General features: G+C 38.4%; 1 protein-coding gene across 5 annotated transcripts in view; it reads left to right on the top strand.

The window, feature by feature from the left end:
* Positions 1-21,197, top strand: part of phldb2b (pleckstrin homology-like domain, family B, member 2b) — a 79,267-nt gene that overhangs the window by 49,846 nt on the left and 8,224 nt on the right. For 2 of the 5 annotated variants that reach the window (XM_049462723.1, XM_049462728.1), the window contains 11 exons: positions 1,171-1,302; positions 2,086-2,223; positions 3,611-3,739; positions 5,932-6,087; positions 6,611-6,721; positions 7,401-7,490; positions 8,173-8,352; positions 10,446-10,583; positions 12,189-12,288; positions 12,460-12,474; positions 16,972-17,170. In XM_049462723.1, coding sequence (XP_049318680.1) covers positions 1,171-1,302; positions 2,086-2,223; positions 3,611-3,739; positions 5,932-6,087; positions 6,611-6,721; positions 7,401-7,490; positions 8,173-8,352; positions 10,446-10,583; positions 12,189-12,288; positions 12,460-12,474; positions 16,972-17,170 — 1,388 coding nt within the window. The remainder of the gene's footprint in view (positions 1-1,170; positions 1,303-2,085; positions 2,224-3,610; positions 3,740-5,931; positions 6,088-6,610; positions 6,722-7,400; positions 7,491-8,172; positions 8,353-10,445; positions 10,584-12,188; positions 12,289-12,459; positions 12,475-16,971; positions 17,171-21,197) is intronic. The other 3 variants (XM_015606631.3, XM_049462724.1, XM_015606633.3) reach the window with 3 other exon arrangements.

Here is a 21,197-nt window from a genome sequence, read left to right as displayed (position 1 = left end):
TACACTTCTTATTTTTACAGCAAATGTAACAAGATCTATCTATCTGTCTATCTGTCTATCTATCTTTATCAAAGTCTAACTTTTGCTCTGTCTGTGCATCTGTCTACCATATCTCTATCTGTCTATGCGTCTGTTCTTTGCCTATGTCGGCCTTCCTGTATGCCTGTAAGTCTCCATGCACCCCCCTCTCTCTCTCTCTCTCTCTCTCTCTCTCTCTCTCTCTCTCTGTGTTAGTGTGCAGGTCAGGGACACACTCCATAGCATAAACTGTGCCTTTCAGAGATAAACATTGTTGTCCAAATAAAGCGAGGTTCCGCACGGTGTGTTTGTGTTGAACTGAGGGAGAGAGATTAGTCACGTTATCCTTTTAAAGCCTCTTTTCTTCATCTTTTCACCTGTATGTCACCCTTACACACACTAACACACACACACACACACACACACACACACATAATTGCTATGTGCAGTTCTCCATGTTCACAGTTACACTTTTGCCATGCTATGTCAGCATGTGGGTAATTTCTTCTATAATTCATTGTAAACAGCAGGTTGATGACTGTTTTTCTATTCTCTCACTAATCTCGCTATTCTCTCTATTCTTGTTTAGTTCCTTTGGAGCCACAAATTTAAATATTAAGAGGCTTTTATTAAAAGTTTGTAAATGTAATCATGTTTTATTTTGAAGAAAACTAAAAAACACCTTTTCTCTTCTTGTCTTTGTCTTCTTCGGTCTGGAAAAGAGAACAGTCAGGTCATTTTGGTCAAAAGTAGTCAAGCATGACTTTGATTAGTTTTAAACTAAGTAAGTTTAGCACAAAAATCCCAAAACTATTGGGTTATTTATGTAAACAGAAGCAGTACAGATCACTTACTTTAATCTTCAGGAAATCAGACACTGTATCTTTTGATGGAACATGTGTGTGCTGTATGGACAGAGTGGTTATTAGATTAAAGGGGGATATGGCATATGTGTGGACAGCTGCTCTACTATCTGTTCTCTCCAAACGTGAGGCTAAATAATTCCTCTACTAAACTGTGGACTGTGGAAATGAAGTAGACACTTGCCTTCTCTAGTAAGGAGGAACACAGGATCTTCCTGTCTGTTGATTTGCCCCAGTGTAGCTGGATGGGAATCGCTGTTGGATTGTGAGGTTGTGATGTTGTCTGCAGGGGCCCGAGGAGGAGGTGAAGCAGGAGGTGACTCGAATCGAGGAGGAGAGGATCCAGGTGCTCAATAACATGGAGGAGCTGGAGCAGAAGATCAAAGAGCTGGACAACCAGATGGAGGAGTCTGTCAGAGAGGTAGAGGCCCTCATAACTCTACAAGATTAAAGGATAAAAAAATGACAAGTGTATATCATTTATTCGTGTTCCACTTTTAGCAGTTTTTTTAACAGTGGTTTTCCTCCAGTACCATCCACATTTTCAGCTAAATAACCAAATTGTGTGTGTGTATATGTGTGTAGGACAAGGTTTTTTACTAATAAGCACTGTCTTAAGCTAAAAGATTATTGACACAAATTTGAATGGTCTTGTTTTATAATATTCATTTGAGGGTCCATGTGGACACATAAATAAATTTAATGTGTTTGTAATATTATTATTGTATATTTATTTAAGTTATATAAGTATAGTATAAACGTTTTTTGTTTTGTTTTGTTAAGGTTTTTTTTTTTTTTACATTTTTGCAATTTGTGGTTCTAAAATCAGTGAAGTTTAATTACCACTAAAATGTGTCCTGTTAGTTTTTTTTAATAATTAAAAAAATTATTAGACTTATGCAATTCATAATTTTTAATTAATGTATTAATTGATTTATTATTTGATTTATTAATTTCCAGTAGCAATCAGAGCTCCTCCCTGACCAACAAGTAATGACTCAATATGCATGATGATGCATATTGCATGATGTGAAAATATCCTCACGTGTTGTGTATATTTTGTCCATAACTCCCAACCCAGTGCTGCATATCTGTCTTTTACTCCCATTTTCTGGCTTTCAGAACAATGTGTGCATTTAAATTAATATCAGTGCATCACTGAGGAATGAATTTTGATCGAGTGTGTCTGTTTGTGTTTTTGAAGATGGAGGTAGAGCGTGCTCTGTTAGAAGGGGAACAGGACTCGGAGATATCTCAGCTGCAGCAGGAGAAAGAAGCTTTAGAACAGCTCAAAGACAAGATGGCGGATATGGAGAAGAAGGTCCAGACAGAGAAGTCTCAGGTATTCAACTGAACAAAAACACACACACACACAAGGGTAGAAACTCGATGGCAGCCAGTCAGTCTTGTTCAGAGGTGATAATCCCCCCTATCCGTTTCATGCTCTCCCAGCCTCATATATATATATATATATATATATATATATATATATATATATATATATATATCCATACTGAGTGTGCTCTGTTTCCACACACTCAGCTGGAATTTCGGCAGAGTGACCAGCACCTATGGCCCCGGTGCAGCTATGGGTTTGAGTTCAGGTCAACTTCCGGCATCTTCTAGTTATTCTGGCAGCTGCTTGGATACGTAAGATTCAGTGCCATGAGGGTCAGAGGGTGCGCTTTGCACAAGATGTCTTACGATGGTGCAATAATACACTCGAAGTTTGTGCTATAACATGTAATATTGGCACTGCTGTGGCTGAGTGCCATAGATCAGCTTAGCAGTGCCAATAATATATGTTATAGCACGGACCTGCACGGAGTGTATTATTGCAATTATAGCACAGTTCCATTATCGCTGTTTATGGAAAGATTTTGAGTTAAAAAGGAGGAAAAATACGATCTGTTTGGTTATAAAAACTCTGCGAGTTAAAATAGTAACATTGCTGCTCTGTTTGTAGCTGCGCTGTTTAGCTTGTAAGCGCTGCATCGTTGCTAGGTTACCTGTATGTGGCAAGTAATACATGGAAAGCTTCAGTTATAGTGCATTTCTGGCACATAATCACTCATAAAATATTATTTGAATATATGAAATATATATTATGAATATTCCTTACACATAAGCCCAAACAAACATTCCTTTCAACCTTAGGAGAAAATAGTATAATATCATAAAAGTGTAGGTTATGGGCCCTTAAAAATTAAAGGTTTGTTTCAAACATTCCGAACATAATTGAAGACAGCCATTTTGTATTTATCATGGTTGTGATGTAAAAGAAGGATCCATGGTTTAGAACTTAAGTATTTCAGCCCACTCTGCTTTCTGGACATGATGTGTCTCATTTTATTTGTGAAAGATCCAGCCAGTCAGAATTGATCTCATTGACTGTATTAATCCCACAGCATAGGTCAAGAACAGCTCAAGTACAGCTAAAAGGGTTCAATATTGATATAGAACGTAGAATATGCATCCAAAAAGCTAATTTTTGGTTTAGTACCAAAAATAGACAATATCAAAAGCTTTTCCCTGTTTCAAAACCACACTAATCCATACTGCATTTCTCCCCTGCCATAATGATCCACATAATTCCACCCATCCATCACCTTCCTCTATGTTCCATGTGTTCTACTGCTGATCCTGGTGTAGTGACTAACCCGCCCTGCCCGACCTGCGCCTGCACTAACGCCTCTGCCCTCTCTCTCTGCCCTGTTTGTGCGCTGAAGGATAAAGCCCAGCTCGATGCTGAGCGGGTAAAGGTAGAGCGGCTGGCCGCCCTGCTTGCCAATCAGCGTGCTCAGCTGGACACATGCCCCGAGGCCCTGAAAGAGCAGCTCCTCCACCAGCTCTCCAGGGTCAGTACTCGCGTGGAGTCTTCATCCTGCTCTTCTTCTTCCTCCTCCTCCTCCTCCTCCTTTGTGTTTGCTTGCTCACTCACCACAAACAATTGTTTAATTCCTTTCATTCATGATTGCATGATTTATTGGTTAATAATCAATTTCACAGTATTATACATTGCTGGATTGATACTGCAGGAGGCTGCAATATACAGCTGAGCTTTTGATAAAATTCCAAGAATGTTGCAGTCAATCACAGACATTGTGGATGAGTGATTGGATGATGTAATCAGAAAGATCATGTGGTCACAATCAGTTATATTACCATTAGTGTTAAAAAAAAAAAAATGGTTTGTTTATCGGGACTTTCACTTCTAATATCTTCTCTCCAGTCATAACAATAAGTTATTGATTTTAATTGGTAAAATCTAATTTTAATAGAATAAGAATCACTTTTTTAATCATTTATCACCAAGGTGTATTTTGAACAATGGAACAAGAACAACAAGAATAACAAGAAAAGAGAAGTAAGATGTCTGACATTTAGTAAGAAGAGGCAGATACATTAATAGTATATCTACACTGATTATGCCAAAGAAACAAAAATAGCTGAACAAAAATGATAAATGAGACATTTAACTAAATTAATTCAGTTACATGACAGTAATGCATCACTGTAAAATTTGATCATACAAAAGAAAACTTTTGTAATCAAAAAATGTTTGTTCTAAAATAAAACAAAACCACCTTAGTGAAGGAAAATAAAACATGAAACATAAAACTGTTCTCAAATTTGTATTACATTTATCCCATCACAAACAAACACTGGTAAAAATATGATTTTCTAATCAAGGGTTTGTCAGTCTGTTTTTCTTTTTTGATATTTAATTAATAACTAAAATACACATATAGTTGCTCCTCTTTTGCCATTATTATTTACCTTTTGACATTTTTTTTATATTCCTTAGAAATATCATGATGCATGGACCAATAAAATGCTTTAGAATTTCTTTCGGGATAAAATCTTTTCTTACAACAAAAATAAAGGAGTTTTTTTTTTAAGACACAACAGCAACAGTATAGATATTATATAATAAATCTTATGTATACTAAACAAAAAAGTGTTACATTTATTTAAAGGCATATCATAATTACAATTCAGTATTTAATAACTGTGAGTTTTATTTTTGTTCATATTCGTGCAGTTCTACTATTAGTCTTGCTTTTTTATATTAGTCCTGCTTTTTTATCGTTTTCTATCAGGCTGTGATTGCATGCTCCATTCACACTTATAACTATACAGATGCCCATAATATCAGGATGCCCGTTTTGTAATGGCGTGTGTGTGTGTGTGTGTGTGACCACCCACTGTCTGTACACTGAGCTGTCACGGAACAGGGGTGAAAGGCAGGAATGGAAAGTGTGTGTATGTGGTTAATGGGGCAGGAGTCAGTGATGAAACAGTTGAGAATGTGGGGAACGAGGGCCGAGGCTGTAGCCGGACTGGACGGCGGCTGTGTTTTTATGGGGTCTGGAGGGTTTGCTAGTGCATGTGATGACTTGATTTGTTTGGAGGTCAGGGGTCAGTGGTGTAAGTTGTAGGGCTTGCTGCGCCTCGAGTGGCAGCCAGCAGGAGAGCAGATGCTTGCCTTCAGGCGGCATGAAAGTTTTAACTATTTGTTTATGCTCAGGGGCTGGAACCAGTGGCCTTAGCTTGGACCATTTGCTGGTTTGGGAACTGAGGTCCACAAGTATGCGCATGTGGGCAGTATTAATATAGCAGAAAATGAATAATCGATTTTTCAAAATACAAGCTTTATTTGATTTGGCGTAAAGTGGTAACATAAACTTCTGAGAGCCTCAAGGCTGTTTTTTTTAGCAGAACTACAAAACAATAGCTCGCTGTATTTATAGTAACACAAGTTAACTCGTTTAATTATAAGTAATCTTGTCTTGTCTCAGGAAGTGTCGATATTGTATCAACCGATATTGTATCAACTTAGAGTAAAATTCTGATCTGGTGACAGTTGATACATTCTCCTCAACACTAAAGGCAGTTAGACTGCTAACAAGAGCTGCTCTAAGACCAGTACTTCGACTCTAAAATGTTTGATAAATTTGACCTACTGGACCACTGATTGCGCACATAGTATGTTCACATTTTACCACTGAAGTTCATGCATGTATATGTCTGTGTTTGTGTAATACAGGACTCTGAAGCCCTGGAAGTCAAGACCAAGCACTTTGAGGATCTCGAGTTCCAGCAGCTGGAGAAGGAGAGCCGCCAGGACGAGGAGAAAGAGACCAAAACCCAGCAGATCCTCAGAGAGATTGCAGAATACCAGCGTAGTACAGTCACCCGCAAGGTACTGCAAGCTGTTTCTATACTCTGTGCAGCTGCTCTGAATGAGAAAAACTTGGTTGATTCCACTTCTGATAAAAATATACTCCGCTCCAATGAGTTCATACAGTTTAAAGACCTTGCAGATACCAGTTGAACACTGAATGAAGAAAAATGAAGCTGTAGGCTAGATGTGCTGCTGGCTTTTTGCAAAATTTCTAAATGCTAATAATTGTTAAAGTAGGACAAACTACTTTTTGTGCAAGATATATCTAAAACAAATTCAAATCTAGTCACTCTAGTCAATCTAGTTATTTTAGGACCATTTGCAGATAAGATTGGACATTTCTGCTGTATATTCAAAACAGTAACTCTACAAGATAAGGGAAAAGAGTTAAAATTTAGTTTACGTTAAGCGCTCTGAATAACAATGTCATATGTCACATAAACAACATATTTCAGTAAATTCTGCTGGGTTTTTCTTGTCTGTGTACAACTGTCTGTGTATAAATTTGTGTTTATTGTTCGTCTCCTTTGCTCACCTCCAGGAGAAACTCTTAGCCCTGAAGAAGCAGTCTGCACAGATAATCCAGCAGGCCCAAAAGGAGAAGGACAGCTTTATAAAAGAGAAAAACAACCTACAGATGATGCTGCAAAGGGTGAGTGTGTGCAGAGAAAATGTAAATTTGTCATAATTAATTTTGGCATTATCATTCAAATAAATATACTGGAAATTATACGAGTTCTGTCTGATCCTCTTCATTTTTCACATTATCATTGTCCAACCTCCCTGTACTCATTATTATTATTATTATTATTGAACTATTATTACAGTTCATTCAAGACTATTATATGAAAAATACCTCTGCTTATTGGCAGCCTTGTAGTATATCTCATAAATATGGGCTGTTATATATTTTATAAAATTGGTGTATATGTGTGAATTATTACAAAAACTATTTAAAAAATAGTCAAATGTGTTGGCAGCTTGTTTTTTTCATGTATATGGACTAATCGTGTTTGTTACAGGGCAAACAGAAAGCATTTTTATTAAAGGACAAAACTTTATATATAATGGTGTTTTAATATTACACAAAAGCCTTGTCTCCTTTTTTATGATGTTCTTTTGAATCTCAACATTGTGTAAAAATTTGAAGAATAGACCAGTAGAAATGCTTCAAAATTGCTTTTTGAAATTTAGATTGGGTTAGATATTTTTTTTCTTATCCTATAAAGTTACCATATTGGAAATGTAATAACTATATATAGAGGATGTTGCTTGCAACTGATTCTCTGCTCCTTGCTGATTTGAAATGTTGTATCTTGCCGTTCTCACAGGAAAAGGAGAGTCTTGCCTGCTTGGAGAAGAAGTATGCTGAACTCACAGGGGGGCGAAGCTTCCCTGTCAACCCTCTCAGTATGAAGGAGGTATGTGCGAAACCTCAGCTGTCAGTTATGAGTGTTTATAGTCCTTCTTTGAGGAAAAGGGCTATAGTACTGTTCTCTGTGTTGGTAGACTACACATGCAGTGTTAGTCTGGACCACCTCTCTCTGTGCTACATGGTCTCTGTGCACATGCACACGCAGCGGTGTTAAGGCTGTGTGTGTAGGACTATTAGAACCTTTATCTTCTCTCTCGTGACACGCCCCCATGTAGCTCACCCTAAAGACTGAGTGTGCGGTATGGAAACGGGGTCTTTTTCCCTGTTTTCCAGGACTGCTCCTCTTTGGCTGACGTGTGTCAGCCTCATACAGACTTTAGCCACGCCCACAAATGCCTCTCTCTACCTCCTGCCGACCTCGTTGCCTTTTCCTCTCTCTTCTCCTCTCTGTGCATCAAGAGTATTGAGGTATCACGCTATGGTGATGTGCTTGCACTGCATGGACTTGCATGACCCATAATGCATTGCTTTAATGAGTAACCTCCGCTTTGAGCATTATCTTTAGCATTCTTTGGGTGATTAACATCTTTTAACTGGGTGATGTTTGTTTGTTTTCAGTTATTAATGCTTGCCATCTGTTGCATCGATGTAACCTACTCTAATGTGTCTATCCTTTCAACCCTCCTAACCCCACCCCATCCTGTTTTCCCCAATGGTCTGTTCCACAGGGCTATGTCACAGTCAGTGAGATCAATGAACTGTACTCCCAGCTGGGGGTAGACCCCACCACAGCCCCCCTCCCTGCCCCAGCACAGCCCTCACCCGAAGCCCCTGCCTCAGGGCCTGAACCAAGCCCCAGCCCCAGGCCTATAGTCGAAGATGTCAGCCCCACGGCCGGAGAGGACGAGGTGTGTGAATGGGTGTGAAGGTTGATGTGAAGCCTCCACATGCGACAGTCAGCAGCTTCATACTGTCTTTTGTGTTTTTTGAGCCTGTGACTCACTCTTGGTCAAGATTACAATGTTTGTGTTCAGTAATTAAAGCAATGGTTTGGCCAAAAACCAAATGTCTACTTTAGTCCTGTTAGGTCAGATGAAGTCATTTAGTTAAGAGATGTTTGGGCTTTGAGGGTAAGATTTTCTTAGTTTTTGCGTTGGACCTGTAATCGCAAAAGGAATGGGAATTTGGAGCCAATCAGATAGCTTTGTGTTAACTGCATACCTAAATTATCACACTTGCTTTAAACCAAGTCTAGTGCTTTTTGTAGATTTTAAAGCTTTAGGAATTTTAGGAATGTTAGCGATTTTAAACTCTCTTTTTGTACAGAATGCATTTTTTGACTGTTTAGTATGCACAGCATTTTTGAGAATTTGGGCACTTTCACACCTGTAGTTCTCTTCTCTGGTCTGACTCAATTGATGAGTTTGTTTACTTGGAGCTTGTTTGTTTCCCCCTCTCAGTTTGGTTTGTTTTCACATAGGCACAAACCTAAACACCAAAAAGTGCCCTAACAAACCACACATGCAAGCATGTTGTCTCCATTGATTGGTCAGAAGCAAGAAAGTATATACAGCAAAAAGGTTATGTATTTCAGACCAGTGCGTATACTTGTGCAGTGTGAAGAAAATTAGCTCTTGTGCTATAAACACAGCGTTTTCAGTGAGTTGCACCGCCCCCATACAGTTGCATATGTGGAATCGTTTGTGTTTGTTAGTGTTGCACATATTGCGTTCAGTGTGAAAACAACTTAGCATGGAGCAGCAGTAGAGACAGCATTAGTTAAAAGCTGTAGTAATTACCCGGGTAATAAATCAGATTAAACTGCACCTGAACAGCTGTTTAGCTTAAATGCAAGGAGCGTATTTGATAGTTGGGTCGGATCGAGGTCCGATCATGCTTTCATCACAAACTAACCACTCTGGAGTTGCTTTTGAACCGGCCCTAGACCACGTCGTCTCGCAGGTCTAACGCAGTTGTTTTGATGTGCACCCACATTTTTTTTTCTTCACAACAACCCATTAGAACCACACCTTCTTAACTGGACCAAATATGTGAAACTGCTGATGTGAAATGGCCTCAAACACAGATTTTTAATAATATGGAAATGATGCGGACTATAAACAAAACCTACAGCTTGTTTTTGTGAATTAGTTTAGGTACACTATACTGCCAAAGGTATTTGCTCATCATCTCCATATTTGAACTTGGGTGTATAAAACCAAGCAATTCGACATGCAGACTGCTTCTACTAACATTAGTGAAAGAAAGTATCGCTCTCAGGAGCTCAGTGAATTCCAGCATGATACCGTGATAGGATGTGATAGGAAGTCCAGTTGTGAAATTTCACTACTCATTACTAAATATTCCACAGTCAACTGTCAGTGATATTATAACAAATTGGAAGTGCCTGCAAATTAAAGCAACTCACTCTTTCAACATAAAATAACAGAGCGGGGTCAGCATAGTGCACAGAGGTCACCAGCTTTCTGTGGGGTCAATCACTACAGACCTTCAAACTTCTCGGAACAGTTCAAGAATATAAAAACTTTGTTCATTAATATTTGCACAAACAACATTGTTGTGTGTTTTTTATTAGATTTTTGGCTAAAACCATTGCTTTAAGTGTGTTTTTAGTGATGTGGGGCCGGAGCCTTTTATCTCTCCTCTTTCTTTTTCCCTCTTTTTCCCTTATCTTATTCTTCAAAAAGCTCTGTGTCTCTTCCTGCTCGCTGGTCTGTCCTCCTTGTTCTTCTCTTTCTGCGTGCTCTCATCCCGTCCCCAAACCCCCCTCCGTGCACTGGCCTGAGGACATGGTGACCTATCTCAATCCCTCTCCTCTCCCTGACTCCACCCCTCCACCTCTCCCTGCCAAAAAACACCCACGCCACAGGCAGGTAAACCATGTGTGCACGTTGTGTGTGCCAGGTCTGTGTTCCAAGTGTGTTTGTGTTTATGTGTAAAATTCATTATAATTTTTCCTTCCTGTATGTTTTCTTCTCAGCATTTCCGAACAGTAGAGGAGCGGAAGAGGTTGGGTAAGGATGGGCACATGTGCGACACGTTGCCTCGGAAGAAGACCCAGCCAACCGTCAGCCCACAGTTTAGCTGTGCAACCCTGGGCCGCAACATGCCTTCTAAAGTGAGAATACACACACTGATAGGGAAGGGATTTATGCATACAGCTCTGGAAGAAAAATTCTGAATCGGTTTCTCTGATTTTTCTATTTATAGGTATATGTTTGAGTGAAATGAACATTGTCATTTTATTCTGTAATCTCTGGTGGAATAGCCCTGTTTTTTAATCACAGTTTTTCATTCATAATCACATGTTCTCCTCCACCAGTCTTACACACTGCTTTTGGATAGCTTTATGCCACTCCTGCTGCAAAAATTCAAGCAGTTCATCTTTGATGGTGATCATCCATCTTCCTCTTGATATATTATATATATATATATATATATATATATATATATATATATATATATATATTATTATCTTATATTCCAAAGGTTTTTAATTTGGTAAAATCAAAGAAACTCATCATTTTTAAGTGGTCTCTTATTTTTTATGTTTACATGTATAAAATAAATAGGGAAAAAATGGGGATGCAATAGTACACAATTCAGCACTCAACACTATTCAGTATGATTTTGTTACACAGGCAAAAAGGAGCAAAACAAGTTTTTTTTTTAGTTTTCCTTTACTCATAAATCAGCTAAAGCCAAGATTAAATGGCATGATGCTAACGGCTTACAGCATAACAGATGGGTTTCCAAACTCTTTCCAAGACCCCCTTTATCTACCTTCACTTAGTATACCATTCGTTTATTAAACAGTAAAATACCATTTAAAATAATCTTAACACTATAAAGCTAAATGTTAATAGATAAATGTTTCACTGTATCTGATCTCCCTTACTGCTACTATTTCACTGCTGTGTTGCTGGATAATAACCAGTCACTGCAGACAGTGAGGATTATTTCTCACAGTCTGCAGTGACAGTGAGTGTTAGCGATGTGCAGCAACAGTGGGCTTTCACACAGGCATGTGCTTCAATCTTCCACAGACAAGATATACATTGTGTCTCACAAAACAACACAGAGTATTGCTAACGTGAATGCTTTGGAAGTGCAGGGAACCAGGTTTCCTGGTGGTAGTATTGGTACACATACTCAATCACTTATTCTTCTTAAATCAGTATTAAAAAAAGTTTATTCTGCTTTTGTTAGAATGAGTCTCTACTAGTCAGGGAAGGCTGTAGATCTATACCCCACTAGCCTAAGCCTGGCATTTGACATTAGTCTTATTAGTCAATAGTTTTCTACAGGGACTGTACAGTACATATGTGTATATAAAGATATATCAAACCTAATTTTTGATTATTCTTGAGTTTTTGAGTTTTAGACACAATTTTTTTTATATATGTTCACGCTGTGTAAGCATCTTTTAATAAATGGAACAGTAGATATGCTTTAAAATTCTTTGGTTAAGCCTAAGCCTTGCTTTGTCCTTTTGGTCTTTCACTTTTAAAGAATGAAAAATAGCTTTGTAAATGTCCATTCTCTGTTTTGCTGATGGGTTAGGTCTGTGTGGTACTTCGTTTCTGAGACGATAATGATTGTTTTTTGCTGATGGTGTTTTTGACAATCAATGGAAAAAAAACATTACACCCTCTTACTGTATGTCAAATATATTTATAGTGTTTATTGCATGCATTACATTGTACTCTTTCTGTGTTTTTAGTCTCATCTCCCATTGGCTCAAAGCTCCAGCTGCGGCAGTGTTCTCAACCGGGTCCTCAATTTGTCCAGTAAAGACACAGACCCACGCCGCCTGCACAAGGGTTAGTATCTCTCTCAAACACAAATTCATGTACACAAACACATGTACACACACACACACAATTTTTCACAGACTTCCAATAAAGTGAGGTACACATAATTAAATAAAAATGAACTATTCTCTTTTGAAAAATGAGGTAATCTGATTTGATGTCACTCTCTTCCCCCTGCAGGCAAGTCTAAGAAAGGTAGGGCAGTATCTGAGGCCTTTGTAGTTCACAATAGTCTTCTACCATTTTAACACAGGCTCCACTGCAGTGACGACTGGGATTGGTCTTCTGACTTAATACACTTACAACTACAGTCTCTGTGAAAGAATGCCAGATTGCCATATATATATATATATATATATATATATATATATATATATATATATATATATATATATATATATATATATATATATATATATATATATATATTCAAGTTTTAATTTTATGGCAATATTCAGTAAAACTGAAAGGATGGCTACATATATTAACATTTTACAGTGACAAGACAGTTTGAAGCTGTATGTTTTATATATTTACAGGCTGCTGCTTTTGAAGCCATTCTTTGACTTTTTCTATCTGGTTTGTTTTGAACATACATGAATGCATCTCAGTATTTTCTGTTTTCAACCAGGTAAAAAATACAATCCATTTTTTTCTACGGCTGCAGCTAAATATTATATATTACTATATATTATTTAGCACAAGTATCTAAATTTACTGTTGGGCAGCCTAACAAACATGTAGTTAGTGACCATCAATTAATATATAACTAAAAGTACAGTAATCTTTAATCAAAGAGTATGACTAAAAATAAAAATAGCAAAAATAGCTTTTGTGGAATCCAGTGTCTCTGCAGTGGAACAGTAAGTAGTGCAAAGTGCATGTCAGGTTTGTTTGTTTTTTTGGGAGTAGGGGATTTTTTTTATTATTGTTCCATACAAGTACCTTAGTAGTACCTTGTATGAAAGGTGGCTAATGCACAGTAGCATTCTTTTGGCATGATCCGTGGTGTTGGTATCAAAGTTTTTTTTTTTTTTTTTTTATTATTGATTTCCTTTAGTCCCAGGGGTTTTGCTGGGTGGCCTTGCTGTAAATGGTGTGTGTATGGGGGTGTTCAGTGAATGCAGAGCTGAGATGTAGTTTACATACTGAGAAGTCACTGGAGTCTTTTGGCATTTCTGGCAAGAACACTGCATCCTGTCCAAGAGCCTTGGGCATGATTACATAGTCAGATTCTTTTATAGAGTGGTGAGACATCCAATACCAAGCATTCAACGCCAGGCCTAGTCTAGCTTAGTTACACCTCCTTCAGAGAAGCTGATGACAGTGGAGCACAGAAACATGAGTCCTTATGAGTTTTCTAGTGCATACAGTACCAGAGGTTTGGACTAGGCCTAGGCAGCATTGATAAAAATTGAGCATGATAATATATTGTTAGCATAAAAATGTCAGGTGTTTGTTAGTACCAATACTCTATGTAGGGCTGGAAAATATGGACAAAATGTATATAACAATATATTTTTATTTCTGACGATGCAGTAAAATTTAGACCTTGGGATGAAAAAATAAAGCAGTTACACAGAATGAAAAATATTATTTATTAGAATTTAAAATGCACTGTAATTAACTGATAAACTACCTAGTGGGAGTTCTTGCACTGCCCCCAATTATATTCCAGGTAGACTCCCAACCCACCACAGGCCTCCTACAGAAGAAGCAAATAAGAAGTTGGACAAATGGATGTATTATTTTAAAGTAATATTTAAAACCTATCTGTAATATACAGTAAATTAAATACACTTTAGTTAACAGTACAATACCCTGCCTTATAGACCAAAACAAAACTAAGAGCCTAAACTTCCACGCCCTAATCCTGCCGACTACGCCAACATGGTCTGATATACAGTATCTAGTGTCATATGACCAATTCGTCATAGAATACAGCAATTTCCATTAAAGGTGATCTTTTACAACTTGTTTTGTTTTTTTTATGTATAAAAAGCATATATGTGACTTTAGTTGGGGTGAAAAAGGTCCATATGTGGTTTAATAAGCCCATTTACAACAACCCTGTTGTTTTGCCTAAGAATGTTGCTTCATGATTTCCCTTTGTGGTATGAATTATCATGAACAATTCTATTAGCTGGCTAAAGAGGTAGTAAAGCTAGAGATGGCGACATGGCAGTGTGTGAGCTAGGGTTAGTATTTAGCCTAGCACTGACACCTTTCTTGGTGGTGACCTCTTCTGTGGACATTGGCACAGGAAAAGCCAGAGCTACAAGGCTTTGTTTACAAAGCAACTTGTATTTTCATAATTATTAGAGTCTGGTGGTGATGATGTGGTTCAATGTTAATGATGCACAATTGTGGCAAAGATTGTCTTGGAAAACTACCGGTAAATACCAGTATCAGAAATACCATATCATGTCATAGTGTCTTCTGCATTTTACTGTGTTGCAGTTTTAGGACTTGAATGGCTTGTGTTACTGGGTTGGGTGAATATATACATTTTGAGGGCATAAATGAAACAACTGATTGTAGTAACATGCTGACAGTTTGGGTTATGACAGAATTTTAGTTAGAAAACGTCTTTGAGGTTCGTGGTACATCAGTTGCATTTATCAAACTTTTTTTACTCTACTATACCAATACATATAGTTATATAGTTACATACAGTTCAGTGTTCAACATTTTAATTTTAATATTTATTCTTTTTACTGTATTTATTAGGGTTAAAACATATTGCAAATTAAAAAAATATTGAAATTAATTTTCTGAACAGACACAATTGGAAATGTTAGATGAAACAGGAATAGGACATGTGGGATTCAGGAAAAAAATTATATATTTTAAATGTAAATGTTATACTAAATGAGGAATCAGGAAATTGTATAGTAAAATCCTTCTATAAGCTGATGTTTCCAACATGTGGCTGATGCTGCAGATTATAAAGCACGTTTAAGAGCATTTACGCAATTGTTATAGTAGGATTCTTGTCTATGGGCGGAGACATTGTGGATTTGTTTATGCATTGGTTTGCTGAGATAGTGGAAGATTGCTGGGAAGATGAGAGGCAGGAAATGCTCTTCTGTTATTAGAGAAGGACATTTATTTCTTGCTCAACACACACTAGACAATCCTACCATCAAACACTTTGAATACATACTTTGATGTATATGTATAAATAGATTTTTATATAAGTGATGCTATAAAATAATCAGATTTGGATTCCTTTCAGAACCTTTCAATGCATGCTTAGTTAAATAATACGTGTGAAGAACCTTCGTAAACCCTAATGAACATCCACATAATGCGAAGATTCTCCATTGGATCTGTACATTTAAGCCAAGAACTCTTTAGAACCTTTTATTTTTAGAAAGAGATTTCAGGTCTTGCTTGACTAGTAGGTGGTATTCTAATCTAGGGTGGGTGCTTTTGGTGGTGGGGTTTATCTAAGGTTCCCTTGGGTCAGGTCATCAGCAGGGTGGGGCTCATGCCTGGACCATTTGATGCTTATCAGGGTTCCTGTGCTGTCCCACATCCGCTAAAGCCATCCTCACACACTCGTACCACTATCGTACACTGTCCTCCCAGCCAGAGATGACTTGTAGTCTGCGTATTTCAGAATCAGACCTGACTGACTTGTGGACCAGTCAGTCCGTGAGTCTCCAGCTGCTTCTGGAATAGTCTGAACTGAAGATGTTGGTTTAAATAATCAGAACTGAAGACAGTAGTTTGGAGTTATCTTGTCTTTAAAGTTTGGCGTGTGTGTAAAGCGCTGCACGGTGGCCGGTGTGTGTGAGAACCAGGAGGGGCCACAGGCTCAGGCAGCGGGCAGCAGCCTGGCTGGGAAGCATGGAGAGCTGTGGGCCCCTGGGAAAGATACTGCTGTACAGTCAGGTAAACGAGTGTGGAGAGCCTGGGACGGTTGTATGGATGTGTGTGGAGGATCGGTGCTTATGGGACAGACTCTCTCTTTCTCTATTTTTTTCTTTTTCTTGTATATTTTCATTCCAAATAATTTCCATTTAATTATTTATTTTCTATATTCATATTTAATTTAGTGTTGATTCTTTATTCTTTCACCTTTTTCTTTTTTTCTGTTCTCTCTAATGCTCTTTTTCCTGCCGTTTAATTTTGTGCTGTTTTATTTTTTGTTTCTAATTGATTTGTTCTCCTTTTTCTTCCTCTGATGTATCTTTTCTTTTTCCTTCTTACTGTCTTGTAATTGTCTCTTTTTTATTTCTTTGTTTATTTCCATGTGTTGCCTGTTCTTTCTCAATTTCCTTCTTTCTTTTTTGGGTTATTTGTTATATTATCTGTTGTTCATTTTTTCTAATTCTGTGTCTCCATCTTTTCTTTCTTTTTTTATTCCTTTGGTTTATTTCCACATGTTGCCTGTTCTTTCTCAAATTTTCTCTGGTTCTGTGTCTCCATCTTTTCTTTCTTTCTTTCTGTCTTTCTTTATTTCTTTCTTTCTTTCATTTTTTGTTTTTCACTGGTTTTTCCCATTGTTCTCTGATTCTGTCTTTCCCTCTTTTTTCTTTTTCATGTTTCCATCTTTTTCTCGTTATCAGTTCTTTACTTTTTTCTCTAAGACTTTCATTACTTTTATTTAATTATCTATATATAAAAATCTCTCTCCCCATCCCTTTTTTCTCTTATTTGTTGTTTCCCTGTATATCTGTTCAGGTTACAGTCAGCAGCTGGTGGGTGATGATCACCGGTCGAGACTGAACGAGCTCAGCGGCCGCACCACCTCTCAGACCAACGTCTACCTGGACTCTCTGGGTTACCGTGACAACGGACACGCCTTCGACACGCTCAGCGTGGACAGTTCCGACAGCATGGACACCAGCATCTCCGCCTGTTCACCTGACAACATCTCCAGGTCAGCCTCTCTGTCCATTTCCTGCTGTAAATTCCAGCAGTATCTGTAAGATTCTTTATTTACGTAAGTAGATTAAGTAGAGAGAGTTTTTTAACCAGTCTGAATATGAAGACTTTTTTGTTTCTCATTCACCACAGTAGTCTTTTGAAATTCCATCAGTTCAGCAAGAGATTCCTTCTTTTGTAGTCCAAATAAATAACAAAAGCCATATTGACTCTACTTTTTTGGCTCTACTCTATTATGTAATCCGTCTGCTTGACCATGTGTGCCATATGGCCTTTATAAAGCAGGAATCATCAGTTCCATTATTTTTTTTTTTTCTTGTTCATGCATACCTAATACAGCACATTCGGTAATTACCAGCTTATCAGTGTATGTTAGTAGGGGTATCACCAGACTTTGCTGGAACTTCAGGACTGGAGATGGAAACACTACATTGCTGGGGCTTTGAGTGGTCCAGTGGACATATCACTATGTTCTGAGAATCTTTGGTTCGATTCCTGTATCATTCTGCTTGTCATCAGCAGCCAGAGTCTCAAGGAGGGCAATTGGCCTTGCTTTCTCTCTCTCTCTCTCTCTCTCTTTCTCTCTGGGTGGGTAGATGGTCCTCTCTCCCCCTATCACTCCCAGTGTAATATGATGCTTTTCTTTGAGTGTGTTGGCGACAGTTTGAAAAGAGCCAGTGGTTCTCTTCTCATGTATCAGAGGAGGCATGTGCTAGAGTTAGAGGCATTACTAGTGTTAGGTGGAGTTCATATGAACTGGGATTGTCAATCTGAAAAACTAACAACTAACAAATTGGGAAGAATTTTGGGTAAAATTAGAACATTTATAAAGAAAACCCTGTTATAGTGGGTTACGTAGCATTTTCTTTTAGTAAATGATTTGACACTATGAATTCACATCAATATTCTTTTTTTCATCATAAATGACTCATTTGCAGCTTTGATTTGTCGTTCAGATTACTAAATTACTAAATCTGTGTTTCGGGTGATTAGGTTTAGAGGAAGATTTAGAAGAGGAAATGTGGCACAAGCCAGAATGTAATCATGTCTTAGAGAGTACCACATCAGTGCCGAGCCTGCATTTGTATATATTTGGTGGGTGTGTTTGTTTTCATATACTTTCAAGACAATAGTGTCCTCACTTTGTAAGGAAAACTGAGGAAGAACGAAAGTGGAACCTTTGCAAATCCTTTAAGAATTTATAGAAAGTGCTTTGTATTGAATTATAATTCGATTTTAAGCTAAAATAACAAATATTTCTGGTTAAAATAGCATCTTTATTTTTTAACCAATTATTTGTAAAATGGGTGAAATTTTTCTTATTAGACAAGGCTAGATTTAGGATTCTGTTTAGACAATACTTGCAATGTTTTTAATACAGTATGTATTAAGTATATCACACATATGGGACACATTGTCCTGGCAAGGTATGAAAACAAGCATGCGTGTGTGTGTGTGCTGAGGCCTGGTGCTGGCGTAATGTGAGTGCTATGTTGGATTAATGTAAAGCGTGTGCTGGGCTTGAGGCCGGAGCTCTAGAGAATCGGGGCCCGTTTAGAGCAGAGGGGGTACCTCTCCCCCCTCCATCACTCAGCTCGGGACATGGGGGGCTCGAGTTACAGCAGGAACAGTCGGAGGAAGCAGATTTAGATTTTTTTTTCTTCAGTTTGAATGTAATCAACAGCAGAGCGCGGGCGGTTGTGTATTCTTTGTGTTGCTGCGCTGCGGCACGTTCAGTCTGGCTCTCTTCTGGTTCTTCTGGTTCTGTTATGGAAATGACTACGGTTTATTTGCACCGTCGCAGGTAAGAAACACTTTAGTAGTGATGATGCTGTGGGCTGGGGATGAAAGAGGAGGGAAAGAGCGTGCAGATGTTGACCTCGCTGTTGGTCAGATGGGTGCCAGCTTGGATGGAGAGAGGGAAAGGGTATGAGGGAGGGATGAAGAGCCTGAAGATTTATGTTGGCCTGCCTGTTATTAGTGTGATGCTGTTGCCAGAGTCTGTTGAGCATTCTGCAGTCTTGTCTACATGCTGGTTTGGACTGGTTCTCGCTGCAGCTTGGCTGGTTGTGGAGGTCTGTGGTATTAAGTAGTAGGTAGTGGAGCTGTGGTTATGCTGAACTGCGTGTAGGAGTAATGAGGGGTGACTTAACTGCACACGTTTTCACGTCAGCTGTAGAGTAGATGCATTATTTACTGTAATTATAATGCAGGAGTTCAGGACATGTTCACACCTTCCAGTCTGTGCTTTGAGGACCAGACTGGTCCATGTCATAATGATTCTCATTGAGATGTAATGTAAGATGTCCCCTGTAATAATAGTTTATAAACGTCTGGCTGTTTATTTCATTTAATATAAAATCAAATCACCTTTTTGTCACATTAAATTACTGTAACTTAAAAGGTGAGTGAAAATCTGAGAGTATATTGTCTTGCAGTAGTAAATACTAGAAGTTTGCTAATCTAGTACTCATCCTAACACACCACAAAAAGCTGTATAAAAAGTAAATACTTGTAAATAAAAAAAAAAATGCCATTATTTTTAAGTCTTATAGACCCATAATTTGTACACAATAGAACATTTAAAACATTATTATATTTTATTAAAAATATTAATTTGGGGGTGCTGAGTGGTCCAGCGGTCTAAAGCACTGCTGCTATGATTGGGATCACAGGTTCGCAGGTTAGAATTCCAGTCATGCAGCTTGCCTCAGCTGCCGTAGCCCCGAGAGAGCACAATTAGCCTTATTCTTTCTGAGTGGGTAGAGGGTGCTCTTTCCCTGCATCATTTCAAAGGGTGATGTCCCCAGCACAAAGCGCCTGTGAGCTGATGTATCGAAACCAAGTCGCTGCGCTTTCCTCCGGGTGGGGCGCTGTGATGCTACTTGCCAATGCTACATCAGCAGCAGAATAAAAAGAGGCGGTGACTGACTTCACATGTATCAGAGGAGACACGTGGTAGTCTTCACCCTCCTTGCATTGTGGAATCGCCTGTGATGGGAGAGATACAGCTGAGCAGCAGCTGAATGGGTGGGACAATCGGCCTAGCTTACTTGGAAGAAAATGGGAAAAACTCAATTAACTCATTAAGAACTTGATTGCACCACATCTTAAAAAAAAAAAAAAAAGGTGGGACAGAGCAACAAAAAGCTGGAAAAGTAAGTGGTACATATTCGCTACTATTTACCATTATTAAACTCACATGATTCAATAGAAAAAGTACATTTCAGAGAAAAATAGTCTTTTCTAAAGCGAAGATGAGCAGAGGTTTAGCTTTTTCTGCAAAAAACTGTAAAAAACTAAATATTTCACTCTTCATGTAAAATTGTGAATACCTTGGAAATCCCAATATTCTACATATACAGTATGTATAGTCAACAACAGAAAGCTGTGTGCAGAGGATAAGACAGAGGGTCAATATTGGATACTCGTGATCTTCAGGCCCTCAGGTGGCACTGCATTACAAACAGACTAGTACTTAAAAATACTGCATTGACTGAAATAACTGTCAGTGTATGTAAAAGAAGGTGTGTACACGTGTAGCACTGATTTGAGCAAGTGAGAGAAAAAAGGGTGAGAGAGGAACATACACTCACACACACACACACACAAAGTGATAGAGTGACAAATAGAGCATCCTGAGTGTGCTCTCCTTATGATAAGTTGACCAATGAGGTTTTTGTGTGGGTGGGAGTTGCACTGCGCGGGAGAGAAAGATGAACACACAGTGTCATGCAGAGCTTAAACACAGAAAAACACATTTAACTCAACACTACTCTACAGTTTTTGCGTAGCATTTTGTTGACTGGGGGGGGGGGTGGTAATGTGACTCATCTTTTTAGAGGTTGCACAGCGATGCTCACTACGCACCATTTATTATTTGATGACAGTTGGGAAGTAGTTGGTGGTCTGTTTTCAGGGCCAGGGCCATTGTTGTTAAGGTGGCCACCTTACCTACACACTGCTGCGGGAAACCCTGGTACTACCTATAGAGAGAAATATGACATACCGCTAATACAGTG

The sequence above is a fragment of the Astyanax mexicanus genome, chromosome 1, assembly GCF_023375975.1.
Source record: "Astyanax mexicanus isolate ESR-SI-001 chromosome 1, AstMex3_surface, whole genome shotgun sequence".
Taxonomy (NCBI): Eukaryota; Metazoa; Chordata; class Actinopteri; order Characiformes; family Acestrorhamphidae; genus Astyanax; species Astyanax mexicanus.
The sequence above is the reverse complement of the archived record's forward strand: the minus strand, read 5'-3'. Positions and strand labels throughout refer to the sequence as shown.